Below are 26,982 nucleotides of genomic sequence, written 5' to 3'. Positions count from 1 at the left end.
AAACATTTAGCCAAATCGAGAGCTAAGAAGTAAATAAACAAAAAAAAACTTAACTATTATCATACTAGTAAACTTGATAACCTAGGTGTTGATTTGAAAATGGAGACCTCGGGATACTTGGTTACTCAGGGTTCCAAGGTGTTCTTCTTAGTTCACGGGTGCCACAGGTACCCAGGGTTCCTGAGGCTCCGCCGATCCCTGGCCTAGCCCCATGTTCCTTGGCCAGAAGAGAATGTACTGTCGATCCTCCAGTGAAGCTGGCTACTGGCAAAGATAGTATACAGTGGCATCTCGTGTCGTACATGCCACTTGGCTCCATTGTCTTTACGCGTTATTATCAATATATTGCGTGAGTAACCCAGAAGGATCCATGGGACCCTTGAAGCGAGTGACTCGTAAAATTGGGGGCAAACGCTTAGCTTCTTCTAGCAAATTCGACAGGGTGGCGGTTGCTGATTGGGTCGGTGGCTGAAATCATTCATCGGATCGACCCACTTGGGCTACTCGATTGGGATTAAGCTCACACTAAAGGGGTAGGCGGTGGAAATAGCTGAGTCAGAACTGGAATCCACCAATCAAATCACGAGAAGTAACCCTTCCTCTGTGGAAAAGGCCATGCTGGCCGCTGCAGCGCGAGGTGGCCTTTTACCTTTCCATACAAGTAGGCCCTCCGCGCTCACTTTCCACTTTTCTCCTTCCCCATCTCTTGTTCGGGTTACCCTCCTCCCCTCGACCCTTTCGACAACTTCGACAACAGTGAGGACACACTAAAGTGTGCTTTTGTCGATTCTCCCTTTCATTCTTTCACAATGGCGCGCCTCTCGAGGAGTAGCGTCGGCGCGTCCAAGTCTTTCACTTGGACCACCGTCTTTTACCTTCTGTTGGTTCTGATTGCGCCCATGGCCCTGTTCGGTACCGGTGCCCAGGCCGAGAACGAGACTGAGACTGAAGAATATGGCAATGTTATTGGTATTGATTTGGGAACCACCTACTCGTATGTTTGTCCCTGCATGTCCTCAGAGTCCCCATCTTAACTAAGCTAACTTGCCACAGCTGTGTCGGTGTGATGCAACAGGGCAAGGTTGAGATTATCGCCAACGACCAGGGTAACCGTATCACTCCTTCCTACGTCGCTTTCACCGATGAGGAACGTCTCGTTGGTGACGCCGCCAAGAACCAGTACGCTGCCAACCCTGTCCGCACCGTCTTCGACGTCAAGCGATTGATTGGTCGCAAGTTCGAGGAAAAGGACACTCAAAAGGACATCAAGCACTTCCCCTTCAAGGTTGTGAACAAGGATGGCAAGCCTAATGTCAAGGTTGAGGTCAACAAGACTCCCAAGGTCTTCACCCCTGAGGAGATCTCCGCCATGATTCTCGGCAAGATGAAGGAGACTGCTGAGAGCTATCTCGGCAAGACTGTCACTCACGCCGTTGTTACCGTCCCCGCCTACTTCAATGATGCTCAGCGTCAGGCCACCAAGGATGCTGGTACTATTGCCGGCCTTACCATCCTCCGTGTCGTCAACGAGCCCACCGCCGCCGCTATCGCCTATGGTCTTGATAAGGTCGGTGATGAGCGCCAGATTATTGTCTACGATCTGGGTGGTGGTACTTTCGATGTCTCTCTTCTGTCTATCGACAACGGTGTCTTTGAGGTTCTCAGCACCGCTGGTGACACCCACCTTGGTGGTGAGGACTTTGACCAGCGTGTCATTGACCACTTCGTCAAGCTCTACAACAAGAAGAACAATGTTGATGTCACCAAGGACCTGAAGTCCATGGGTAAGCTCAAGCGTGAGGTCGAGAAGGCCAAGCGTACTCTGTCTTCCCAGATGTCCACTCGCATTGAAATCGAGTCTTTCCACAACGGCGAGGACTTTTCCGAGACCCTGACCCGCGCCAAGTTCGAAGAACTGAACAACGATCTGTTCAAGAAGACCCTTAAGCCTGTTGAGCAGGTTCTTAAGGATGCCAAGGTCAAGAAGGCTGATGTCGACGACATTGTTCTTGTTGGTGGTTCTACCCGTATCCCCAAGGTCCAGAGCCTCATCGAGGAGTACTTCGGTGGTAAGAAGGCCAGCAAGGGTATCAACCCCGACGAGGCCGTTGCCTTTGGTGCCGCCGTTCAGGGCGGTGTCCTTTCCGGCGACGAGAGCCTGGTTGACGTTGTTCTCATGGATGTCAACCCCCTGACTTTGGGTATTGAGACCACTGGCGGTGTTATGACCAAGCTTATTCCCCGCAACACTGTTATCCCCACCCGCAAGTCGCAAATCTTCTCTACTGCGGCCGACAACCAGCCCACCGTGTTGATCCAGGTCTTCGAGGGTGAGCGGTCTATGACCAAGGACAACAACCAGCTCGGCAAGTTCGAGCTGAACGGTATCCCCCCCCGCTCCTCGTGGTGTTCCTCAGGTCGAGGTCGCTTTCGACCTTGATGCCAACGGAATCCTCAAGGTCAGCGCCAGTGACAAGGGCACCGGCAAGGCCGAGTCCATCACCATCACCAACGAGAAGGGCCGTCTCACTCCTGAGGACATTGAGCGCATGGTCCAGGAAGCCGAGGAGTTTGCCGAGGAGGACAAGGCCATGAAGGGCAAGATTGAGGCCCGTAACGGTCTCGAGAACTACGCCTTCAGCCTGAAGAACCAGGTCGCCGACGAGGAGGGTCTTGGTGGCCAGATCGACGAGGACGACAAGCAGACCATCCTGGACGCTGTCAAGGAGGCCATCGACTGGCTCGAGGACAACGGTCCTACCGCCACCGCCGAGGACTTCGAGGAGCAGAAGGAGCAGCTCTCTGGTGTTGCTTACCCCATCACCAGCAAGCTGTATGGCTCTGGAGCTCCTCCCGAGGATGATGAGCCCCTGGACCACGACGAACTGTAAAACTATCTTTTGAGGCATTATCCATGGAGTTCTTTCTATTCTGCTTGTGTTTCTAGTCATGCGCGGGATAAAGACCCGTCGCATTGAGTCGGCTTGAGCTGGCCTAAATACCATGATACCTTCTAGCTTTCTACCAGCGTCCCACAGTGTAGTGTTGAACATAGATTGATGCGTATATTCAGCTCTATTCCTTACCATAACCCTTTTCAATGCTTTCACTTCCCCTAATTACCCTTCGCAATAACCTCCCGAATAGTCTCAGCAACAACCTGATGATCATCCTCCTGCTTCAACCCACTAACAACAACAACAGCAACAACTCCCTCAACCCCACGCACCCGAATCGGATACCCACCCCCGTGAATTGCATACTCATCCGCAACAGCACCCCCATTCGCACTAGCAATAGCATACTTCCTCACAAAAGCGCCCTCAATCTCATCAGCCGTCGCACCAGCCGCAAGACCCGACACAGTCTTCTGCCTCATCGCCCAGCTGGACACTCCCCACCGCAAGACGGTGTTCCGCTTGCGCCGCACCCAGTTCTCGTTATCGGGGATCGTCCCGCTCTCGGTTGCGCTCTGGAAAACGACGTGTAGCGGGACCCCGCCGGATGTGGCGGTTGCGAGGGCAATGGAGATCAAGGCGGGTTTGCGGGTTCCTTGGGGGAGGGAGAGGATGCGCTCGCGGAGGGCGGTGCCTAGGGTCCAGGCTGTGCTGGTGGTGAAGGTGGTGAAGGTTTGCTCATGGCTTACTTCTTGGGCGATGAGGGTTTGGGGCTGTGGGGTTGTTAGAATATGGATGGTAATGGAAGTTGGGAAGGGACTCACGTCGGTGCTGGGAGCGGAGAGGGCCATTGTGAAAGTGGTTTTTGGTGTGAGGGTGGAAATTGAGAAATTTAAAAATTTGCAGAGGGAGAAGAGAAAGGTGAGATGGAGGGTCTTAACTACGAGTATGGACTGTTCAAGTGGGGGATTGACGTTGACGTCGAGGTTGACGTTGGACCTTCCCTGCAAAAAGAGGATCCACTTTTTTTTTTTTCTACAGAGAGAGGATTGCGGCACGAGTTAGGTAGAGAGTATAAGTATTCTATTATAGTGTAAAATATGTAGCATAGAGCTAAGCGTGAACACTACTACTTACTGCATCGGCAATGTGCCGGATCCCCATTCCACTACCGAAGTACTACACTCCAACACCAAATGATATCCTTTCCTTCCCCGCATACTCCCCTCCCCTCCCCACTTCCCAATATCAACAGATCTTACCAGAGTGGCCCGATTCTCCATGCCACCCAAACGAGCCTGTGATACGTGCATTGCACGGAAAATCAAATGCAGTGGATCATGGCCCTGCGGTTCTTGCTGTGATTCCATCAAGAAGGTCGAATGTACCTATCTCAAGCCGCCGCGGAGAAGAGGCCCCAAGGTGAGAAGACGAGCAGCTCGGCGAGATCAGGACTTATCTCATGACCGGCCTGAGAATAATCAAACCTATTCGGTGGATGATACGTCACAGGTTATATCTGCGGGCGTTGCTCTCCCATTTCGAATATCCAAAGATATCATTGCGCCTATTGTGCGTCTCTACCGGGAACATTCTTATAGTGTCTGGCCGGTGATCAATGCCGACGCATTGCTGGAGCAACTCGAGGATATTGAGCTTGAAAACACAGAGAGTGTTTCTGCGAATATTGCTTGTCTTGTTACCGCTCTATGTGCGGCGACCATGGCCCAGCTCCAGCTTGACCCGGTAATGGGGACAGTGGATTCCACGGTTATGGCGAAGACTTGCGTCCGGATCAGATCTCAATGCTCTGAGAACGAAGAGCATTTTCATTTTACCAACGCTCTGGTATCTTTCTTCTTGCATGTGTATCATGCAAAGGTCAACCAATGTAACACGGCGTGGAGTTATATCCAGGAGGCGATTTCGCGGATCCTTCAATTAGATGTTACCTCAGTACAGTCAGAGGGGCTTCCGACTTTCCAGGAAAATGATATTATCTATAACCGCGAGCTAATTTTCCCTCTGCTATGGGTTTCAGAGAGGTGAGTTAAAACCCATCCAAAGATCGGCTTCATTGGCTGAGAAATTGAATAGAGGATATGCAATGCACCTCGGCCTATCACCGTCATGCATCGATCCACCACCACTCACAGGCCTCGGGGAATCTTCCGAAGACATCCACGCTCAAGGGCTGTTGGACCTTGTGAGACTGTTTATTGCATTTGATCAAATATCTCTCCGCCATAAATCCGGGAACGAACTTACCTCTGCGACCCATCTTACAGAGACCGAGAACAGATTATCTTCGCTGTACCTCAATCTTGCCGATCAGATCTCGACTAGAACAGCAGACTGCCATATCACCCGGGAGTGGATGCGAACTATTCTATGGCAGAGAGCATTATCGATGGGTTTGCTCTCCTCCTCAACATCGAGAGATGTGATGACCTTTAGCTTTCCTGCAAAGGTTAGCCGTGATCTGCTTCATTCTCTACGGTTCTTCTCAGAGACAGACTTGCTCCCCTTGGGTCGGGATCAGGTAAGTTCTCTTTAAAATTCTAGTTGGATAGAGCCCCGCGTTGATATCTAGTGAAGCTTTTAAAATGTTTCGAGGTTGCGAACTCCCTTGCAGATACGGCTCTTCTTAATTTCACCGGTCCACAACCTACCTTCCAGTTATCCCCGAAGGACTTCTTACATGCTCTCTATCAAAAACTTTCACCTTTTCTGGAGAAAGACCCAGTGTTAAACTCTATTCTTCGTGCGAAGACGGCCGAAGTACTCGTTATGGCACCAGCTCGACTGCTGACGATGGAGCTGGGGAATATCGACTGTGAGCCGGGACTTGAGATGAATATGGGGGGAAATAAAGAGAGCTGGAATTCAGAAGCTGAAGATTGTTATTATGAAGTGATAGATCGTCACTGGGCAATCTGAAGAACCACACGCCCAGAAATATCTCCTCTCTCCATCTCCTCATATACCTGGGGCAAGTCCTTGAATTGCCTGACTTTGATGACGGGCTTGACCACACCCCGTCGGACAAGGTCAACTGCTTCCATACACTCCTTCAAAGACCCAACCAAGTTACCGGTGATCCTCAACCCCTTAATCACGATCGTACAAATCGGAGTCTCAAGGCACGGTCGACCTGGCGGAATACCGACGCAGCTCAGACTCCCGCCAACTCGCAACATCTCGCAGGCGTGTGCAAATGCCTTCGCAGACCCAGCTGTAACGACTGCAGCATGTGCTCCAAGACCAGTAATCTCCTGCACCCTCTCGATCGGGTCTTCTTTGGCAAAGTCGATGAATTCTTGCGCTCCAACGCCAAGAACGAAATCCCGCTTTCCAGGTCCATCGACTCCGATCACCAAAGCACCAGCAGCACGGGCATATTGTACTACGAGAGAAGAAAAATCAACAACTGTTTACTTCAAGTATAAGGTTTAGGTGGAAGATTCATACCTGCCAAGTGCCCCAGACCTCCACCAGCCCCGACAACAACTACCCATTGCCCAGGCCGAATATTCGCATTCAAAACCGCCTGAAAGATTTTAGTCAAGAACTCCCCGCGCCGAACAACAGCCTCGACCTACCTTGTAAGCTGTCAAACCAGCGCACAAAACAGGTCCCATGACCACCGGATCACAATCGTCGGGCAAGATCGTCAAGTAATCAGCATCAAGCGCAAGATACTCTGAGAAACTGCCATCCTCATGATGTAAATGATTTGTACTCTGCACGCAATACTGCTCAGTCCCAGCAAGACAGAACTCGCAACGACGGCAGATTCGAGAAGAAAATCTGATTCCAACTAGCGCGCCAACTTTGACCCCAGTCTCGTGCGTGATGTCCGGGCCCAACGAGACAATCCGTCCAATTCCCTCGTGGCCACCGATATGGGGCGTTTTGATTTCGGTGATTGGGTTCCCATCTGGACCGGCTGCGGTGCCGGCTCTGGTGTGGAGATCTGGGATTATAGTGAGATGCTTGTTCGTTTTGAGTGCAGCTTCAAGTTGGAGCCTGGCTGGTACGGAGGTGGGGATGATATATGGGTTGATAGTACTGACCACTTTGACAAACACCCGTGTAGAGGACCTTTGCGAGAACCTCGTTTTTACCTGGGGTAGGGACAGGGTAGTCTTCCTTGAATTCGACCGGGCCACCGAGATTGCGGACTAAAGCCACGGTCTGGGTTTTGGGGATGTCGATGGATCCCATGGTGGAAGGGGGGTTTTATAATTTGGAAATGAGAATGAGAAAGAATTGTTGAGATGCAAAAAAGGATGGGAGACGGTGCCTTATTTATATTTGCAAATCACGATTTCAGAATGTACTTTTCCCACGTTCCACGGTTCATTCAAGTTTTCAATCGAGTTACCATCATGTGGCCGGAGTAGAGCGTGGGATGAAGTTTATGGGTCATATGGTGGATAGGCAGTAAATCAATTATGTGATTGCTTCTTGATATTGAGAGTATCTAAGTAGTACGGTATATCATCCGATTATATGGGGTTGCGTGGGGGTATTCCGTTGTAGCTGCCAGGGTCCAAGCGCTGGTTCTGGCAAGTCGGAGAATTAGGATATTTCTCCATGAACGGCCAGCAGATCTGGATATGTGCCCAGACAATGATGTTCTTCACATTACTTCAACAAACTTGGTGGGTCAGCGTAATTCTCCGAGCCCAATTCTCCGAGAGGTGGGATGCGGTAGGCTCGTGCGTGGTGGCGAGGCTTGCAGCTACTGGGTGGACTAATAAGCATTAATCATTGATAGACTGCATTTGCTGCCAATACAAGAGCAATTTAACTTCTATACAGCCACTATCAGAGAGACAGTCGGAAGTCTCAGATATCTTATAAATGGAACTTCTTGTGGTAGTCATTTTCGTTGCCAAAGCCACCCGATATTGCACATTCAGACTAACCCCATCGACTGAAATATGTGGCTGCTAAAAGCTTAGGCTAGGGGTCTCACTGAAAGTGCGCTGTATTCACATATGTTTCGAGCACAGCAATGAATCCATGAATAGACCTATGGAGCATCCTTCCGACTGAGAAGCGCTCGTGGAATAGAAGGATTGTCCATTCGCACGAGTTTGTGCGTGACAATTTTTCCCTGACTTGATTCGATATCATCACTTCGTTCTCGTCCTTGTCCCTGTCCACTCAGTGGGTAGAATCCCTCGCCGGTGGCTTGTTTGCGTAGCCAGTAAGTTCGAAGTCGATCGAGGGCTGTTTTGAAGTCGTCCAGGATAACGGTGTCGCATAGGCACTTGAAGATAAATGATAACTATAAACAACTGTTAGTCGGAAAATTTCAGTAACAAACATCGGCAAGTTGACCAGATTTAATTGCAAGTGACATGAACAGGGATCAATACCTTCCAGAAAGGCTCCACGCCCGTGGGAAGATCCGAGCCCTTGAAAGCGTTGAGAACGCTGCAAGTATCGACAACAATAAACGCGATCGATAGAATCATTGAAGCAAGCATCACGCCAAATCGCGGGCTGACAACTATGAGCTCCCAGAGTTTGAAATTGTATTCACGTTTGATCGTCCAGAAGAGGCAAAGGCCTGTTAGAACCCACCAAGGATCCCTGTTGGAGAGTTAGTGATGGAATAGAAGCCATAATAACACCCATGAGCAGGCAGTGAAAGTAATGGGACAACGGATCATGGAAATAGGACATTGGATATAAGGAATCATACCGAAAGAGTGGTTCAAGCGGCCGGGTCTTGAGGAAGATGTCATTGATGTTGTTGAAATAGGTGAAGTTGGCATATATCTCCAATATCCAATAGGGCCAACAGAGCACCATAGTGACGATGTAGAATATTGAGACTTTGCGCGAAAGGAAAGGTCGAATTTTCATCCATGAAATGATGTTGTGTAATACCCAGGAAATATTTAACCCGATCGCCGTCACAGAGAGATACCAGCCGTATGTAGGCTCATGAGGGAAAATGAATGTACCGTGAGCCATTGCGAGAATAAGCTACGAAATGGCTGTCAGTGGGGTTTATCACTGGTATTTCGCTTCAACAATTGCACTGGCATTGTTGTTCTTGGGAATAGAGTATTTTCTCACCTCTGCAAGAATCAGTTTATGCAAAAGAATGTGTCTCTTCATATTGGCCGCAGTGATAGCAGCCATTATGAGAAGGCTGCCGACCATTAATCCCTGACCCCATGCCTCAAGGACCAGAGCGTCGGGATCGGTAGGCCGCACAACTCGATCCATCATGTTGAATTAGTTCATTACCGGGTAGAATCGATGCAGGAAAAGAGACAGAGATATGCCGAGACAGATTAAATGAATTTTCATATCACATGAAAAGGGGCCCAGGGAAGAAGTAGAAAATCATTGACCATGGAAGCGAGCCGACTTGTTCTTTTAGGGCGTCGTCAGCAGCACGATACTTAAGGTTTAGTTCACTGGGGAAAGAAGTCCCGAGGCGCGATCCTAATTGTAGAAAGCAGAAACGTAATCAGGACACTTGGTAACTGGACGTGGCTTGGCTAGATCGAGGACCAAGGCGACCCTTCTGAATTTGCAATGCTACCAGTGCGAGACCTTCGAAGTAGAACTGACTGAGGCAGGTTGCCTTAAAATAGATACTCAATTGAATAAAGAAACAAAGAAAATACTAGTCAGTCTAATAGTCTGTTGGATCAAATTTGATCTGCGTTGCGTGGGTAGCTCCCCGAGCCTTCAAGTTTGCCTTTGTGAGAATTTCCAGGGGATAGGTGGCGTTGTGCTAGCGTTAAAACTGGAGTCGCTGGACTTCGAGAGCCGCGTTGTGTCGTGTGCTCCGTGCCGGATACAAAGGAATTCTGACAGGGGAGCTGGCAAATCAGAGGGGTTAAATGGGGATCCGTGCTGCTTTCGAGGAGTTTGTGGCGTCGCATTAGGTCGATTTTGTTGTTTTAAATAGGCTCATGTGGAAAGGCCGCTTGGGCAGACCACACGTCTAAATTTGTAATTGAAAGAAATCGGACAAAATTCAAGGAAAAAAAGTCTAGAAAATTCAGTTTATGGTGAAACGTGGGAGAGGGGACTTTGCAGTGAGGCATAAAGAAAAAGGTCTAAAAGACTAAAAGACTAAAATCGACGATGCAACGCCAAGGCATCTCAACTCCGCTATTTCCCCGCCGCGGGGCGAAAACCTGGGGAGCGAGCCAATCCTGGGGAGAGCAGCAGGCTAGAGACGGGTGATGCGAGACTTTTTAAGTGGAGTGAGGTTACTGCGTCGTGTTTGTGGAGAAGTGGAATATACTAGATGAACTCAATGTCGTCGGGCTAAATTGCTATCATTTACAAATGCTTACTGCTTCAAGCTAGGTGTAGGCTCCGCGCGATTTTCAACAGGCTTCGCATCTTCCACATGTTTCTGCTCATGCTTCGGCCCTCCAAATACTTCCTGCATCTCTTCGAGGGAGTGTTGCGATGTCTATCAACGCTGTTAACCAAAAGTCTTCCCGGTGACAAAGCGAAAGTACGAACCTCCTTCAACACAAGCCAGGAATATCCAATTATGGCATAATTGAGGATAGAGAACATTAAAAACATTCGCCAGCCGATATTCTCGATGGCGTGAGGTGTGATTTGACTGAGAGTGAAGTTAAAAAGCCATTGTGAAGCGGCACCGATAGAAACTCCCGCCTCTCTCGTGCGACTGGAGAAGATCTCCCCCAAATAAAGCCATGGGAGTGGACCCCAAGACATATTGTAACTGAATGCCTCTCCATAGGTCATGATGATGCAGGCAATACCAGCCGAGGTGGGACTCGTGGCATTTGGGTTAACCGGATGCGTTGCCAGAATGATAGCAATGATCAACATGAATGAACCCATTGCAAAGGCTCCCACCATAAACGGGACGCGGCGACCAATGCGATCCAGCACAAATATTTGGAAGATGAGAACACCACACACTTTCACGAGGCCAAAGAAACCGGTTACAAGTTTCGCTGAGCCCCCGGCTCCTACTGCTTGGAAAATCTGATTAGCATAGTAAGCCAGTGAAGTGTTGCCAGTTAGCTGGGCGCAGAGTTGGATTGTGATGGCAATAAAGAATCGATATCGATTTGCAGGGAGGAACAGTTCGCGAAACGTTAGGTTCTCCTTGACGCGGGCCTCTTCCTCAATACCGACCAATATCTCATCGAACTCTTTTTGGAGCTCTTCTGTTTCCTCGCCGCCACGAATCCACTTTAGCGATTCGCGTGCTTTGTCAATTTTTCCCTTGGAGGCGAGCCATCGAGCGCTTTCTTTGACAGTGCACATGCCGACAAGTAACAAAGTTGATCCCAGAAGCTGGAGGCCTAGTGCCGTCTGCCACTGATTAGTTCCATTGGGTTGGTCCTTTGAAACGGCGTAGGTAGTCCAATAAGCGATCATGACGCCTAGAGCGAAGAATAGCTGGAAACAAGCACCAAGGCGACCGCGTATCTCTTTGGGAGACATTTCTGCCGAGTAAATCGGAATGAGGACAGTGGCTGCTCCTATACCGAGCCCTGCGACGACCCGACCTGCATAGAAAGTTCCCAGAGTGCCCGTATTGATTACTTGCAAGATTGTGCCTAGTGTGAACACAAGAGAGCTGATGATGAGCCCTGTGCGACGGCCAAAATATGATGCAATCGGGGAAATGAGGAAACATCCGAAAAATGCACCCCCCTGGAGAATAGAGACTGCGTTGGAGTTGACGGTCGTCTTTTGAGCTTTAGTGAAATGGGAGTAATTGAAGTCTTCTTGGAACGATGTCAAAGAAAGAACCCCACCTGCATTAGGCAAGGGTTGAATTTATCAGTGATACTGACTCAAAATTGGATCTGAAGGGTGAGATTGGACGCACTTATGATTCCAGTGTCAAAGGCGAAGGCGAAAGAACCCATGCAGCTAGCCGAGACCAAGTAAACGGCTCTAAAGAGGCCGAGTTTGCGACCCATGATGTTGATGATCCCACTGATAAGCTCTTGAGGACCACAAGCAGAATTTTAAGAGAGTTGATTGATTCTCAGTCCCTCCAGCCCATGAAAGATGAGGTTCATTCACCGCAAGCTCAGATCCGGGGGCGTGTCTGGGGAAAAGAGGGGCCCCGCAGTGGATTTATGGTAGATCACATCGCAGCCCCGGCCATTTGGCTCGATTTGTTCGTGCACGCCCTGAGTTAGTGCGGTCTCGACCCTGAATATCGAAGGCTTACCGAAGGATAGGCGACAGCCGACCGGCTTGCAGCCGAGTGAGCTTAGCAGCTCCAGCGGTCATTGGCTGTGGGTAGAATAGCTAAGCCAGCGCGAAGCTCTGGGCTGAAGCAGCCTGCAATCTGATTTGCCCACGGGGATGCATCCCTGCACGCAATGGGGCTGGGTAGTTCTTTGTATCCAGAGTTGTCAGAAGGTCGAGCCGATGAGTGTGCGACGTGCTCCTATCCTTGCGAATAAGCCATCCTTGGTACTTTGACGTGCTCACCACACCAATCCTACTCCTGCCAACTGAGATCAGTGCACATATGGCTTGTTCAGTGGGGGGTCTCAGGACCACTGCGACCAAGGAAGGCCAGGTACCTCAACGGCAGCTACTCGTTTATTCTCCTGGGCCAGCACAAACCAACCGCAAGTCCCATCGTTCTAAGATCGCGCATTCAGACTGGTCCTCGTCGAAAGTCGAAAGTCCGACGCCGGTGAACCTCTCACCGAGAATATACCATCGTGACCGGTGTTGATTGTGCTCGGACTGAGTGCAATACCAAAGCATCGTCACCATCGCTCTCGCGCACCTATAATCACTGTTTCATCCCTGTCATAAAACCGCCTCGCCTGGGCACACATTTTCCCAAATGAAGACTTACTTATTAATCATGGAATATTAGCTATATAGACCTAAAGCTAGCTACAATACGTAACTTAGGCTTAAGGTTACAATGAACACCAAAGTATATGCCCAGAGGGAAAATCAAGGTATCTGAAACGGCCAACAGCATCCATTCCAACAAAGTAACCTCCAACAAGGCCTAGTAAGGTTAGGATAGCTATTTACGAAGTATAATATACAGAGAATAAAAGAGAAAGAAGAAAAGAAAGAAAAGAAAAGAAAAGAAAAGAAAAGAGAGAGGACCATAATACAAAGTACACGTTTGCCCCTTCATCGCACCTCGCTAAGGTTCTCGGAGAGAGGCAGAAACGGTCAGAAAGCATCAGAGGAACGCCAGTAGCCTCCGGAGACCTTATCCCCGCATATTGTTCCAAAGTTATTGGAGCCCATGCATAATATCACGGTCAGTGGTATTGATGGAGCTTATCTGCCCAGGGTCTTGCAGGATATCGGAGGGATCTTCTGTTACAGCATGGCGTTAGATATAGCGTAATGTATATGAGACGTGCAATATAAGACTTACCCTCTCCGCTCACATCCTCCACGAACTCCTGTTTAACCCCCTTTCTTGCTTCCAATCTCTCCTCCTCCGCCGCCTTTCGAGCGGCATTGCGAGCGCTCGCCCTTGGCCCTCGTGGGAGAATGGGCCTCGTCCTCGCTCGAGAGGACTGCTTCTGCATCTAGTTCCACATATTACACGTTAAAATGATGCAATGAAACATATTTCCGTTGACTGGAGACTCTTACCTGGGCCATTTCGAGGTTTGACGCCTTGTCAATGAAGCATTTCTTTGTTTCATGGTCTCCATACCCATGGAAGTAGCAGAACTACCCTGGTCCGGTACATACTGTGGTACAGGTCGGCATCTAGCATTGCTGACCTAGTTCGCACTTCTGGGCCCTCGGCTCTGAAGCCTTTGCCAAAGCCTTAGAAATAGGGTGTTGGGGCCGCAACGTCTTCTGTTTTCTGCACCGTTGTGAGCAGGCGTGACGGAGCCATCGTCTTCGAAAAATTGCGGGGCCATCGTCGCCACGCAAACGGTGAAACCTACAGTTCCTCTACGTTAGAAGGGGCATACATGAGATGGATTAGACGAATTGAGATGGGTAACGCATCATTGATCCATTGATTCGATGCAAGATCTCACGGCGTGGATGGAAATCGCGGCATGTCACAGTATGGAAGGCGAAGCATCCCATGCAGGGGAGTAGAAAACAGATTCACTTACAACAGTGGGAGGTGTCTTTCAGAGCCCTGAGAATGCTCTTTGTTTGTACGTGTGTGAACTATTCTCATGTTGCTTGTGACCGCACAATGGTCGATATCGCAGCCATCGCCGTTAGTATGCAGGGGAAATCGAGTACTTGGAGCGAGGAAGGGAAGAATATACATAAATACTACGGCCGAGGAAGTTACGATCAGGAGGCAGCCCTGGAGGTACGCAGGGACAAATTCAAGTTAGGACTAGTACTACTAGGTAGTAGTAGTCGTCCTTGTCATGGGGTACGAGTCAACAGAACAACCGAGGGAAGCTACGGTCTGCCTTCAAAGATAATTAGGGGGGAATATAGTTCTTCGATACAATGCGACCTAAAACAACCTTGGAACTTGAACTTCACAATGATTAGAGCCGGGAGAATATTCATCCACGATTTTTGAGCTTTCCAGTCTAAGCCTTTCTCGTCATGCTAGTCTCAACCCCGCAGGTCATCATCGGACCCTTCGGCATTTTCTCCGCATTTGCACAATTTCCTGATACTCCGAGTCCAACCCGGCAAAAGAATTCCGAAGTAATGGCGCGAAGGATTTCATGTGCGAGATGTAACAAGACATTTTCGAAAATGGAGCATCTTAACCGGCACAAGTTGGCCCGTAAGTTGTATATGGGATTGCTATCGTTATTCCGACAGAAGAAGGAAGAAATCTCATCTTTAACCCCCGAACAGATACCGGCGAGCGACCATACAACTGTTCCACCTGCACCAAAAGCTTCGCTCGGAGGTGAGTGATCTTGATCAAGCCCTGTATACGCTTATTAAGAATTCAGAGATGTTCTTCTCCGCCATCGCCGGAGCCATGCCGGGCACGATCATACAAAAGATGCGGTGGGTTTCCAAGTCGATTTCGGCACCAAATATAGCCTTCTTTGTTGACTCCATGGCCAGGATAAGTCGCATCCTTCACAAGTTCTGTCCCATCAAACATCTCCACTCTTTCCTGGGACCAGAATAGATGGCCATGTCAACGATGGTATTTTGAGAACCGACAAAGACGGGCTTAAGAGTTCAATCGCCACCACTGAAATAGCAAGTGACTTGAGTTTTCCAGGGACACAAGTGGACGGTAACAGGGACACTTTGTTGGGCGTAGATCCAAACGGGCTTCATGGTATATTCTTTGACTCTTCTCTTGAGCTTCGATTTCCCTCACAAACACCCATCAATTATAGCCAAGGTTACTCGGAAGGCGGCCAGATGCCTCCGTTTTTTGGAAATTCTCTCGTACCCTCTATATCTACGAGAGAATTAATGTCTCAGTCGACCAGTCAGGCTCGAACAGCATCAAGAGTTCAAAAGTCTTGGCCCACCAGTGTTCTACCAACGGAGTGTCAACATTTGTGGCATGAAATAATTTCGAAATCGGCGGTAAATATATTCGACAGCCCTCTTACGTCGACACATGTATTTCCTACCAGCAGCGAAAATCCGCTTTCGGTTGATGAGTCCTTTTTAATTGAAATCAACCTTACGGATGCTACTAAGGAACGTCTCATGACTCTCAAAAAGAACATTTTGATATGTGATTGCACAAACTTATTTGATGACAATATGACTTGTGATAAAGGCTCTCTGTGTAGAAATACTACAGAGGTTTTTGAACAAGGATTCTACCTCTATACACAAAAATACCAACCTGCCTACCCGATGGCCCATCTCCCGACCTTTAACCCAGAGAAAGTCTCGGACATACTCTTGTTCACAATGTGTATGATTGGCGTTTCACTTTTAAAAACAGTAGACGCTGTGAACTTCATCCGAATGACATATCCAGTGAGAATGCTAGTGTCTGTGGCCTTGGAATTATATACTTAAGTACTGATATTTCTATCTTGTCTTAGTATGTTTTGGACGAGGCTTTTATACAGTTGACCTCCGCGGCTTCAAAGTACCAAGAATCGACCGATATTCTCGATACCCTAGTTCTGTGCCATCATGTTCTGTTCCTCTTTCTTTCGAACGGGTGTGAGTTTAAATATGTGCATTACTCTTGATTGACAGCTCTGACTTGCCTGTAGGGTACTATTTGCAGAGAAAAGGCTAAGGCTTTTTATATCTATGCTCTTTCGGTATGTCATCTCAATTTTCTCGGAGATCCATGGCTTATAATTGCCTAGACAGCATGTGACTTTGGTTTGTTCTGTTCTACCATGGACGAAATAGACTATTCCATCCTTGAGTCATCCATAGATGGGGTTAGAAGGTGGCAAGCATGGGCTCGAGTTGAATCAACAAAAAAGTGCCTATATCCATCTCCAATAATTTCGTTCAGGCCTGACTTATTGACTACGCAGCCTAATACTTGGTCTTTTGCTTCACGATTCCTGGCTCTCGGAGCTCTTCTCGACGAATCCAATCATCCAACTAGATAATCTGAAACTTGCGCTGCCCGCAAACCACGATATTTACCAAGCTAAGCACCATAGTAAATGGTTGGAACTAATTGCGCAACACTCAAATACCACCCATATTTTCGAATTATCGCCCCAAATCTTTCGTCTCCCTCGGCTAGAAGAGCCAATCCATGCATTCTCAATGTATGGCATTCTCTGTGCCATTCTCCTCCGGGTCTCGAGTGATATAGATCGATTGGTCACCAAATCCGAGTTGGTCCCATTGAGCCAGCATCACCATGTCCCTTGGATGGTATGCCGGCTTGACAGGCGGGCGAGTATTGGCGTACCTCTACTAACCACTACCATTAATGAGTACGAAAATACGCTCAGCGAATCAAATCCAAACTGCATTGTTATTTGGCACTGCGCTTGCATGCTTGCCTGTGTTGATGGCAATGTTCTAGCACGCGCTGCAGGTCGCGAAGGCCCAAATACTATGAACAAGGCTCGACAGGAATTAATATCGTGGACAGAAACAGATGCTGCACGACGAGCATGTATCCATGCGGCTCAGACGTTTCGGATACTATCACATCGCAAGCCGGCCGATGGAACGGCATTTCAGTCCGTTCGAACTTTGTTCATGTCAGCGATGGTCCTTGGTTTCTACCTTCTTGCCAAAGCATACTCTCCCATCTACTCGCCAATCCATGAGAATGTTGCATTTGACTTATCTAATACGGATGTTGATTGGAAGACCATCGGGGAAGAGGGCTTGTGTGAATCGCCAAACCCCCAAAGCTCAGAAAATGCAGCGGTTCGATTTATTCTTTCTGGTGGTCCAATTGTTATGGATGGGAAGAAGTATCAATCTGGATCTCGACATGCTAAGCGTATCATCTTGGAGTTTGCTAGTCTCTTAGACGAAATTGGGTCTCACTGGATGGCAGATTATGCGCAGCTCTTGTACACTATCCACGACACAATTGAAGAGTAAGGGGTGTAAACACAATTTTAAGAAACTTCGAACTTGCCAATAATCTTGTTTCTTGAATCTTATTTTTTTTTTGCCTCTATGATTCGTTCTGCTATATAGATCGAGGGCACGTGACATCGCGGAGGCGGCCCTGCCAACCCCGGGCCGAGCCACCTTGCCTGCTTTCTTTCTCAGCCAGCAGCCACGCAAGCCTCCTAAATCGCCAAATCGCCCAGAAAGAGGCCATCGATACACCTCCAACCCATCAATATGAGTGAAGGATACGAGCGCGAGCAGTACGTGTCCCTCTGTTGCTCTGCATCTCCGCGAGCTGTCTCTTCAACTCCAAGACTTCCCAGTCGCCCCGGGGCGGCGCCGCTATCTACTAGACAACTTTCGCTAACGGCCTCTTCCAGGCAGAACAATGCGCTCCTCAACTCTCTCTCCTCCAAGGTCTCTGCCTTGCGATCGGTGACGATTGATATTCACGACCACGCCCGGGATCAGGATATGATCGAGAACTCGGTACGTCTCCCGAAAGCAACAACCTTGCCAGGGTGCAACGGCACCCTGGCACTACAGGTTGGCCAACCGTCATACCCAGAGCAGAACTGACAGGCTTTCGCCTATCTAGAACGAAGCATTTTCCTCCTTCTCGACGACCCTTAAAGGCAGCGCCTCCCGACTAACCAGAATGGCGAAACAAGGCGACACTACCGCCGTGCTCAAGGTCGCAGGTATCGTCATCGCGGCGGGTACCGCCATCTATATTATTCTGGGCTGGATCTTCTGAGGGGGCGATACTGGCAACCTCCTGTCCCTGGTTACTCCATTACCCTCTCCGAAGTGTCTCCTATCTTCACGACAATATCGATAATGGGCACTCTTGCTGGCTCAAGATGCCCCCGACCGTTTCGATGAGCGCTCTGCATAGTCCGCTCAACCCGTTTATCCTACTTTCGACCATAATACTTCGCCCCCCTTGTCAATAAAACCCCTTGCATAAATTCAGAACCCCGCAAAGAGGACATGGGTCTTGGCGGCGTGGATTCATACCTCAGACCCTTTCCACCTCGATTGATGCTTTACGACCTGTCCTCTTCGATATTTGCGATACTCTAATGTTCCAAAAATGAGCAAGACTGCCTTTTTTGTTTGCATTGTTCTGGAGGAGTTGGCTTTGTTGATTCTGCGCTATTACATTAGAGTGAACATAATCCTTTCCACTGTCAGTGGCCTCTATTCTTATTTAAATCTCTTCCTTTTCCTTGACTCTTCATCAAATTATCGAGCGCGATTTATATGCATTAATTAATTACGAGTATGGTTCTGCTAAACCATAGAGGCCTCCTGTATGAAAAGTCGATATATGGATTGGTTCCAAGGTTTTTGGGTCCAGTTAAAAATTCAAATTGAAGTGCCCAGAACGGTCCAGCTATCCAGTGTGGAAAAGCTCAACTGAATTTTCTAATTATTCATTAAACTTTTAAGAATTGGTCTGCTGGTGGGGTTGATGGTGTGTTCTGGTCCCCGCAACCCCAGGAATGCCGGAAACGGCAACTGTCCCACTGGAATGCTTGTGGTGTATTCGTCCACCACGCTCCCCATCATCACCGTGTGGAGCTCCATTCGGCCCGATGCGGCCAATTTCTATGAACAGCTATTTATCGACAGTGGCAAGGGGGTGACCGACAAGATGGATGCGGCAATAAGCTTATTTCCTGCTCCTAGGTTCTCTGGAGGGATTTCCAACTCTGCTGTCTGGCTTTACCCCATATTTTCCTCAATCTTTGTGACGGGACTGAGGACTGCGCGGTAATCGTTGAGATACACACGGGGTGCTTGTTTTTCAATCCCAACATACAGTCGTGTCCTCGACATTTGAAGGTCAATATGAGGCCTCGGCAATACCAGATCATGGTGGCCGCGGCCACCATCGCATTCGGGCTTTGGTTCCTGACGATGCGATTTCAGGACTTTGGGGCGCGGTGGAAGCAAGCTGTCGAGATCATTTCTCATGACGGTAAGTTTGATCACCTCCCAATCACAATGCGAACCTCAAGCTGACAACATTCAACGAGACAGATGTCATCGAGTCAAACTATGCACAGCCATCAACAGCGGCAAGTGAAACTTCATCAGAAAAGGAAGCCAAGCCATCAAATGTCTACATGTCATCCGACGACGTGGAGAGATACGTGGGCTCGATTCTCGAATTCGGAAACGATGTGGCAATAAATCGAACTGTCTGCCCATCAGAGATTTCTTATCGGTACAGTCAATTGAGTTCCATGCACGGAGGCAACGGCAAAATAAAATATTTCTTCGCATTGGATCTATACCAATCAGCCGGAATCATCTCTCGACTCATGAGCAGTATCGTGGAAACGATGCGATTCCTTGGACCAGAGAACTGCGCTATCTCTGTCGTCGAAGGCCGATCCGAAGACGGGACATACGAGATCCTGGCTGCATTGAAAGAGCGCATCGATGCGATGGGCGGGCATTTTTTCCTATCATCCAGCGACATTAATCCAAAGGCGGGCAAGGACGTAGACCGTGTCCAGGCATTGGCCAAACTACGAAATATGGCGCTCCTTCCATTGAAGTCCGTGACCTCGTCGGGATCGAGCGATAAACTGGGAGAAATGTACTCGTCGGATGCAGTTATCATCTTCGTGAATGATATCGTGGTGTGCCCGGAAGATATCCTTGAATTGGTGTTCCAGCACGCCAACCAGGAGGCACATATGACCTGTGCGTTTGATTGGATCTTTAACGGCACAACGTTCTATGATGTTTGGGTATCGCGCACGTTGGTTGGCGATACGTTCTTTGAAATCCCGCATGATGGCTCGTGGTCATATTCCAAAGATCTCTTTTGGAGCGATCCAGATGGTAGGCGGCGATACGAAGCCAAAAAGCCTTTCCAGGTATACTCATGCTGGGGCGGGATGGTAACTCTGGATGCGGCTTCGTTTGCTGATGACACGGTCAAGTTCCGTGCCTCGGATCCTGGCGAGTGCTACATGGGTGAGCCGACGCTTTTGGCGAAGGATTTGTATCGCCAGGGTCTTGGGAAGGTTCTGGCCGTGCCTGCGGTCAATGTCGCATACTCTGATGAGGAGGCTGTTGGTACCAGAGCGCTGCGAGGCTATGTCGGTGATCATATCGATCAGTCTAGACCGAGTCTGGCTCGAGATGAGACTGTTCAATGGCAGTCTGCGCCTCCGGCTATGGTCAAGTGTCTTCCCAATTTTAATCAGCCGAGCTGGACTTCCCCGGTTTGACGAGATGCAGTGTGACTTTTGTATTTGATGAGGCAATACTTTGGGCTTCAAGTTGGTGGCATTTGTCTTGAACCTTTTTGTTAGTACATATACAGCGGAGTTTTTGTCTTTTTTTTGGGACGTTCATAGATGCATGCTAGATTTATCGTTGTGTATACAGTGTATACCTTTTTCCGTCGCGAATTGAATAATTGGAAATGGTACAAAATCATTCCATCTCAGACCAATACTGTTAGTACTATGGAATATGGAAACAATGTGGTGCAACGGCATCAGACGACAAACTGGCAGCGCAAAAGTTCTTATCCCGCCGGTCTTGGCAGGGAAACGTCGATCTCCCTCAATTGGAAGAAATTGAAAGCGTCTAGAAAACTGCTGTCGATCATCGGAGAACACCAGAAACACCATTTTTCCGGCCTCGGCACTTAATTTACCGGGCGGGCAAAATTAGCCATAGCCTAGGAAGAAAAAGTTGCGACCATACTCGTACTGCCGTCCTTTTGCCAAGGGGGGCCAAAAGGGCCAAAGGTTTCGCACTTTCTCCGATATCTAATTTCCTAAAGGCGCCGATTCTCGCCTTCCGATTGTCGTTGCCAATCCAATCGGGGAAAATCCTGCTAGCAAGTCCGCTGTGGGTCTCAAGATCTGTTGCTTTGTGTGAGCGTGCTGCAATTCTGGGCGGCAACTGGCAAGAATGATCAGGCAGGACCCTCTCCCTTTCCCTTTGTGGTTCCACAAGGGTTTGGGCCTTGGCTGTCGCATCATACTCTTAGCTATTGCATAGCTATGCTATCTTTGGCTCGGAAAACTTCAACCGAGCTGATAAGGCTGGCCAACCCTGGCTAAAGAAACAAATCGGGATTATTTTGATGTATTTTTATTAATTCATTTTTCTTGCTTTATGCCTCAAAAGTGTTTCTCCGAGAAAAATGTCGGAAGTGCCGAGCGGGTCATTCTAAACAGTACAGCAGTAGGGGGTGGCATGACTGTTTGGGCCGAGGGCTAACAAAGGGTGCCCGAGGTGTTTCGCGCTGAGCACATGAAGTTCTTTTGCACGACCAGCTCACCATCTCATCGTACATTGAAGCTTCAGAGAATACAGGAAAATATGTATGTCTTGCGCCAATCAGGTCCACAATATTAGCTTTTGCGACACCAATGATGCGATGGTACCCGCTTTGATAGAAACAGGATGTGGTTCTGGAACCTCAATAGACACACCGGTTGCTGGATCTAGTTTTTTCTAATAATGGTCGAGACAGGAGTACAAGACTCCGGCGGGAAGAGCTCACCGTCCATGATCTACTGGTACGAGTGGGCCCGGGAAGAAAATGCTGTCGAGGACCTTGCAATGATTTGTGGACTCCGAAAAAGGCAGTGAAGGATATCTCTTATTCTTTTAATTTTTCCTTTGAGAAGTATACCGAGTCATACTCGGAGTTACTGGTTGAACTCCATTGCTTTGACACTAAGTTGATTTGGTATGCTAAATGTAGTAATAAACTCTTGGCTTTCCATCCTTCTAGAATTGTGCGATATTGAATCAAATACGAGTTTCCGTATTCAAGGCTTCGTACTTTTGACATGGAACAAAATTGCGAAACAGGCTAGCAACATTCGATCGTCAGGAGCAAGTGCGATGGCGATCTGGACGCGCAATGGTGTCGGGCAGAGAAATCGGGACGAGGTCGGGATTCCGGTGAAGCGGGAACGCCCGAAGCTTCCAAGGCATCCCGATTGACCCCCGTTGGTCGGCATTCAGGCCGAGACCCGTGAATGAGATCAGTACAGGGCAGTGTAACTGCAGGGGGCAAAGGGTTTAGGGCCATCCAATCTGAATCATCGGCTTGCTCAGCTCCTCTACTGTAGCTTGCTGAGCGGCGCAAACCACATACAATTTCCTTTCAAGGGTTCCATAGTACACATCTCGAACGCCACGTTCACGGCGCGCCCCATCAGCAGTGGAAAATGGGTCCATTCGGCGGCCTCGAGCTTATCTCTGTTGGACTCCATCGGCAGGTCAAAGACGACCACCCACGTCAATTCTGGCAAATCATCGTCATTTTGTCTAGAACCCGAGCTAAAGACTGGATATGCGACCGGTGAAGAGGCTGACACTTGGGATGGTGGGGCTTGGGCGGATCGTCTACCGCAAAGGGCCTTCCCGCTGCTACCGCAGGACTAAAGATGCGAAGAGAGTTATTTACAGAGTACTACTCCGTACATCCAAGGTACATAGATTAAGTCGGATGTAAGAGTAGAAAGATAGGAAAATAATCATACCATATATCAATAAACAAAATAAACACATCATCGGGTTAGTTCATTAATGGGGAATCGCTGCATTCAGAGACGCACGGATCCCGGGGTAGACTAGGCTGGTTGCATGGCATGTCCACATGGTTGTCAGGCACATTCCCAGTCGCTCTGGGAGGGGAGGAATTTGGCAATGCTGCCCAGGTGCCCTTGTGTGACAGACAAGGTGCTGCAGAATCCACATGCACATGCGCATGCATCGCGATGATCAGATCAGACCAGATCAGAGTAGGGCTAGGTCTGAGTTTCGATGCTTTGAAGCCTAAGCTTCTCAAGGTGTCAGTGCTGTACAGAAAATACTGTATTGTATGCATGTATGTATATATGCAAATTTGAAGTGGGGTGGGGAAAAGCAAACAGGAAGATAATGTGGTGTAACATGGATGTTGTGCAGACCAGGCACAAGATCGTCCTCCAGGAGATCGATCGCAGAGTACTCCGTATTCTGTACTGTATGCACACATGTACACTGCATGTGTTAGGAGAAATCAAGGGCGGGAAGGGCGATGCCGAGGATGGCGTGATGGGCGCAAAAAAGGATAGCCACGTTGGAGATGGGCTGATGGGTATACTGGGGGATACTGGGGGGGGGGATACTTGGGGTATACTATAACTGTAGTTAGTTATAACTATAACCATAGCTATAGGCATGGGGATAGACATGGGCATAGGCATATCTACGGCACTCTATAGCGGCAATCGAGCCATGTTTTTGCCAGTGCTAGGGTAATTGACCTAACAGGGTATATAGCTGAGTAAATACCAAATAGTATACTAATATTTACCGTATATCTACACTGGAATACTACTAGTTAGTACTGTCACTACGCACGTAACTGCCTGCCTGTGCTGACGTAAATCCTCACCACCACCACCATCACCACCTCACCCTCTCCCTTTCATCTCTGGCTTATTCTACTCAGCTCTCTTCTACTTTCTACTCCCCCTCTACTACTATCTCCCATCACATCCACTCTTATCGCAGATTGTATCCATCAAATCGCCACTCTGCCGGAAGCGGAACCTCCCAAGTGGAACCCGTTTGGTCGGACCGGATTGCGATTCTGGACATCCTCCGGTAGATCGCCCGTCGCTGGAAATCCGCAAATTTCCTATCGGTGGTGTCATAGCGGCTTGATTATTATTTTTTCTGGATCTCCCCTCCACCCCTCTTCTTGAACTTCCTCTTGTCTCTCTTCCTCTTCCTCCCATTCCTCATCCCCTGCGGCCTATCCTTCACTTCCACTGCTTCTGCCCCTCATTGCCCGCCTGATCGTTGCGGGCATCTCAGAAAAATGGCTCTCAGCTTCTTTAGTGGCGGCGGGAGCGCAAGCAACGCCAAGTATTTCGATATCCGGTGAGTGGGGGACTCGGCATCTATGCTATGCTACTGCATTGCGGCTCTAACGCATCTCCCAGTTTGAACGATGATTACATTGTCTTTCGTGGCAACGAACATGAATCCGCCAGCGCTCATCTGAAGGGGACCTTGGTCCTCTGCTTGTCCGAGCCTCTCGCCATTAAACACTTGCGACTTCACCTCACTGGCATGTCGCGTGTCTGGTAAGATCCCCAGTCGCATTACTTTCGCAACGAAGAGAAGTAGAAGAAAGAGAAAAAAAAAAGATCAAAAAGAACCTGATTGACTGACTCATCGCAGCTGGCATCTACCATCTAGTTCGACCGCTGGCGGCCGCAAATCCTGGAGAGAGCGCGTCTTCTACGAGAAAACCTGGCAATTCCGCGACGCTGGCAAAGGCAAAACGGAGATTCTCGCGGCCGGTAATTACGAATACCCCTTCGATGTCATTCTCGAGGGCTCCATGCCTGAGAGTGTTGAGGGTCTGTCCGAGACCTGGGTCATGTACCGGTTCAAGGCCGAGATCGGTCGCAAGTACGCCAAAGACATCGTGGCTCGGAAACCTCTGCGCATCATCCGAACACTCGACCCAAGTGCCCTCGAGCTATCACACGCGATGGTAAATATTCCCCTTTTCGAGCTGCAATTTGACCTCATACTCACCAACTCAACAGTCGGTCGACAATATTTGGCCCAACAAGATCGAATACTCCATCAGCACTCCGACCAAGGCCGTTGTTTTCGGCACCTCTATCCGCGTCGACTTCAAATTGATTCCTTTGCTGAAAGGCCTCCGGATCGGACAAACTACGTCACAACTTATCGAGAGTCACGATCTGACCCTCAACCCGGAAGATTCCGACTCCATACGCAACACCTACAAAATTACCCGAACCATCATGACAGATGAGCATGAATTGGGAGACGAAAGTTTAGAAATCATTGATGAGGTGGCCGAGGGATACCAGTTCACACGGTTCCTCGACATGCCACAAACCCTCACCCGGTGCTTGCAGGATACAGACACCAAGGGTATCAAGATTCGCCACAAGATGAAATTCCGCATTCAACTACATAACCCCGATGGGCATATTAGCGAGGTAGGTCTTGGAGAAAATTCTGCGGACGTTCGAGTCAACCCTAACAGTATATTTAGCTGCGCGCGACACTCCCCGTATCGATTTATATCTCCCCGCACATCGCCATTGACGAAAACAACAATATCCGCGATTCCACGCCCCAACAAGCCCGCCGGGCAGCTGATGAGGTTGTCCAGCAAGCCCCGCCCCTATATGGAGAGCATCAGTTCGATCAGCTTTACAGCCAAGTGGATCCAAACGGATATCGGACACCAGGACCCGGCAGTGGCGGAGCAGGAACGCCTTTTGGCCCACTCAGTCGCAATATCTCTGCTGAAAACCTCGCCTCGATGAACGCATTGACGAACACCGATATATCTGCCTCTGCTCTGCACACCCGCCTGACAAATCTCAACGCAAACAGCCCCTCTCCTAACGAACCTCATGACTCCCCGACCGAGAACCATCCCAACTCCCGCCAGCTGAACGTGCATTTCAGTGATTATTTCGGGTCGGCTCCAAACTCCGGCTCGCATACTCCTGCCAGCCCAGAGCTGTCCCGCCGGCCTTCTGACGACGGTGATAACGAGGCAATCTCCTCTGGAATGGCCACCCCATTCCACCCACAATATGCCGAGGTTGAGACTCTGAGCCGAGTGCCTAGCTACTCAACCGCGGTGCGCGCTGCCGTCGGCCCCTGTGACTCACAGCTACCCGGCTACGAGACGGTCATGGCCAATGACATTCCCACACTTCAGTCACCACAGCAGGCCTACCTTCGGAGTGGCCGTACCAGCGCTCGCCCCAGTGGCTTCTCCACGCCAACAACGCCATTAGAGGTGAATCGATCCAGTTACCTCCAATCGCTCAACAGCAACGCTGACGACATGGCCCGCAGACTCCGTTTAGTACAAGAGCGCGCTAGAGCGTGATATCCTCGCTTCTTTCGAACCTTCTTCACCACCGCCACCTCCTCCACCTCTTCTCTCCTCTCCTCTTCCTCGTGCCCTAAAAAGCCCTTCAAAATTCCCATGCGAAACCAGTGCTGGTCACTGGATTTTTCTTTCCCTTTCTACCCTTTGCATATCCTTGTTTTTACCCAGACCGACTTCCCTAGTCTGCCCCCTGCATCATCTCCTTTCTCTTTATCTTTCGTCTCTCCCACCTTTTTTTGTTTGTTTTGGCGTTTGGGAATTCATAGAACGGATCGGATATCTTATAGACGGGACATGACCAAACCTTACTTTGCTTTTCGGGGGAATTTGAGCTAAACGGCGAGAACCAGACTCCCGCAGCCACGAGATACGCACAGATGCCTTTTATTTTATTTTATTCATCTATTCTTATCCAGACACATGTATCTTACTACACTTTGTGTCGCTTAATTTCGGAAATTATTGCCTAAGAGGCATTGCCTTTGCACTATACCTTTTACTTCTACTTCTCCTTCTACTTCCACTACTTGGTTTCCATCCTACCCCGTTATATGCTCAGTAGGTATCCTGGATTGTTTGGATCAAGCAGTTTCTGTATACCTAGGTAGGTAGTAGTAGAATAGCTTT

General features: G+C 49.1%; 13 protein-coding genes across 13 annotated transcripts; 7 read left to right on the top strand and 6 right to left on the bottom strand.

The window, feature by feature from the left end:
• Window positions 1-809: 809 nt before the first annotated feature.
• On the top strand, window positions 810-2,891 carry bipA (Hsp70 family ATPase KAR2; the record flags this gene model as incomplete). Its single annotated transcript, XM_057265402.1, has 3 exons — window positions 810-994; window positions 1,054-2,403; window positions 2,465-2,891. The coding sequence occupies 3 exons, from the start codon at window positions 810-812 to the stop codon at window positions 2,889-2,891; spliced, it is 1,962 nt and encodes a 653-aa protein (XP_057123122.1).
• Window positions 2,892-3,115: 224 nt separating this feature from the next.
• Window positions 3,116-3,748, bottom strand: N7481_006182 (DUF967 domain protein; the record flags this gene model as incomplete). Its single annotated transcript, XM_057265401.1, has 2 exons — window positions 3,116-3,670; window positions 3,722-3,748. The coding sequence occupies 2 exons, from the start codon at window positions 3,746-3,748 to the stop codon at window positions 3,116-3,118; spliced, it is 582 nt and encodes a 193-aa protein (XP_057123121.1).
• Window positions 3,749-4,178: 430 nt separating this feature from the next.
• Window positions 4,179-5,483, top strand: N7481_006181 (putative C6 transcription factor; the record flags this gene model as incomplete). The annotated part of the gene is made up of 3 exons (XM_057265400.1): window positions 4,179-4,942; window positions 4,965-5,439; window positions 5,463-5,483. The coding sequence occupies 3 exons, from the start codon at window positions 4,179-4,181 to the stop codon at window positions 5,481-5,483; spliced, it is 1,260 nt and encodes a 419-aa protein (XP_057123120.1).
• Window positions 5,484-5,821: 338 nt separating this feature from the next.
• Window positions 5,822-7,124, bottom strand: N7481_006180 (zinc-dependent alcohol dehydrogenase; the record flags this gene model as incomplete). The annotated part of the gene is made up of 4 exons (XM_057265399.1): window positions 5,822-6,303; window positions 6,369-6,447; window positions 6,500-6,873; window positions 6,974-7,124. The coding sequence occupies 4 exons, from the start codon at window positions 7,122-7,124 to the stop codon at window positions 5,822-5,824; spliced, it is 1,086 nt and encodes a 361-aa protein (XP_057123119.1).
• Window positions 7,125-7,938: 814 nt separating this feature from the next.
• Window positions 7,939-9,152, bottom strand: N7481_006179 (uncharacterized protein; the record flags this gene model as incomplete). Its single annotated transcript, XM_057265398.1, has 4 exons — window positions 7,939-8,196; window positions 8,288-8,504; window positions 8,617-8,903; window positions 8,997-9,152. The coding sequence occupies 4 exons, from the start codon at window positions 9,150-9,152 to the stop codon at window positions 7,939-7,941; spliced, it is 918 nt and encodes a 305-aa protein (XP_057123118.1).
• Window positions 9,153-10,233: 1,081 nt separating this feature from the next.
• N7481_006178 (uncharacterized protein) lies at window positions 10,234-11,860 on the bottom strand (the record flags this gene model as incomplete). The annotated part of the gene is made up of 3 exons (XM_057265397.1): window positions 10,234-10,359; window positions 10,413-11,692; window positions 11,767-11,860. The coding sequence occupies 3 exons, from the start codon at window positions 11,858-11,860 to the stop codon at window positions 10,234-10,236; spliced, it is 1,500 nt and encodes a 499-aa protein (XP_057123117.1).
• Window positions 11,861-11,962: 102 nt separating this feature from the next.
• On the bottom strand, window positions 11,963-12,179 carry N7481_006177 (uncharacterized protein; the record flags this gene model as incomplete). The annotated part of the gene is given in 2 exon segments (XM_057265396.1): window positions 11,963-12,098; window positions 12,118-12,179. 2 exon segments carry the CDS (start codon window positions 12,177-12,179, stop codon window positions 11,963-11,965), a joined length of 198 nt encoding a protein of 65 aa, XP_057123116.1.
• A 982-nt stretch (window positions 12,180-13,161) lies between these two features.
• On the bottom strand, window positions 13,162-13,659 carry N7481_006176 (uncharacterized protein; the record flags this gene model as incomplete). The annotated part of the gene is made up of 4 exons (XM_057265395.1): window positions 13,162-13,247; window positions 13,309-13,465; window positions 13,533-13,588; window positions 13,635-13,659. 4 exons carry the CDS (start codon window positions 13,657-13,659, stop codon window positions 13,162-13,164), a joined length of 324 nt encoding a protein of 107 aa, XP_057123115.1.
• Window positions 13,660-16,598: 2,939 nt separating this feature from the next.
• On the top strand, window positions 16,599-17,396 carry N7481_006175 (uncharacterized protein; the record flags this gene model as incomplete). Its single annotated transcript, XM_057265394.1, has 1 exon — window positions 16,599-17,396. The coding sequence occupies one exon, from the start codon at window positions 16,599-16,601 to the stop codon at window positions 17,394-17,396; it is 798 nt and encodes a 265-aa protein (XP_057123114.1).
• A 249-nt stretch (window positions 17,397-17,645) lies between these two features.
• Window positions 17,646-18,168, top strand: N7481_006174 (SNARE domain- containing protein; the record flags this gene model as incomplete). Its single annotated transcript, XM_057265393.1, has 3 exons — window positions 17,646-17,671; window positions 17,792-17,900; window positions 18,010-18,168. 3 exons carry the CDS (start codon window positions 17,646-17,648, stop codon window positions 18,166-18,168), a joined length of 294 nt encoding a protein of 97 aa, XP_057123113.1.
• A 1,124-nt stretch (window positions 18,169-19,292) lies between these two features.
• Window positions 19,293-20,665, top strand: N7481_006173 (glycosyltransferase family 69 protein; the record flags this gene model as incomplete). The annotated part of the gene is made up of 2 exons (XM_057265392.1): window positions 19,293-19,398; window positions 19,461-20,665. The coding sequence occupies 2 exons, from the start codon at window positions 19,293-19,295 to the stop codon at window positions 20,663-20,665; spliced, it is 1,311 nt and encodes a 436-aa protein (XP_057123112.1).
• A 1,968-nt stretch (window positions 20,666-22,633) lies between these two features.
• Window positions 22,634-22,850, top strand: N7481_006172 (uncharacterized protein; the record flags this gene model as incomplete). The annotated part of the gene is made up of 2 exons (XM_057265391.1): window positions 22,634-22,703; window positions 22,738-22,850. 2 exons carry the CDS (start codon window positions 22,634-22,636, stop codon window positions 22,848-22,850), a joined length of 183 nt encoding a protein of 60 aa, XP_057123111.1.
• A 1,426-nt stretch (window positions 22,851-24,276) lies between these two features.
• N7481_006171 (arrestin family protein) lies at window positions 24,277-26,352 on the top strand (the record flags this gene model as incomplete). The annotated part of the gene is made up of 5 exons (XM_057265390.1): window positions 24,277-24,338; window positions 24,401-24,544; window positions 24,642-24,960; window positions 25,016-25,441; window positions 25,498-26,352. The coding sequence occupies 5 exons, from the start codon at window positions 24,277-24,279 to the stop codon at window positions 26,350-26,352; spliced, it is 1,806 nt and encodes a 601-aa protein (XP_057123110.1).
• Between the last annotated feature and the right edge of the window lie 630 nt (window positions 26,353-26,982).

Source organism: Penicillium waksmanii (assembly GCF_028829765.1).
Source record: "Penicillium waksmanii strain IBT 27052 chromosome Unknown utg000005l:1.0-5232799.0:1.0-5237142.0, whole genome shotgun sequence".
Taxonomy (NCBI): domain Eukaryota; kingdom Fungi; phylum Ascomycota; class Eurotiomycetes; order Eurotiales; family Aspergillaceae; genus Penicillium; species Penicillium waksmanii.
Note: the sequence above shows the minus strand (reverse complement) of the source record. Positions and strands in the feature narration are given on the sequence as shown.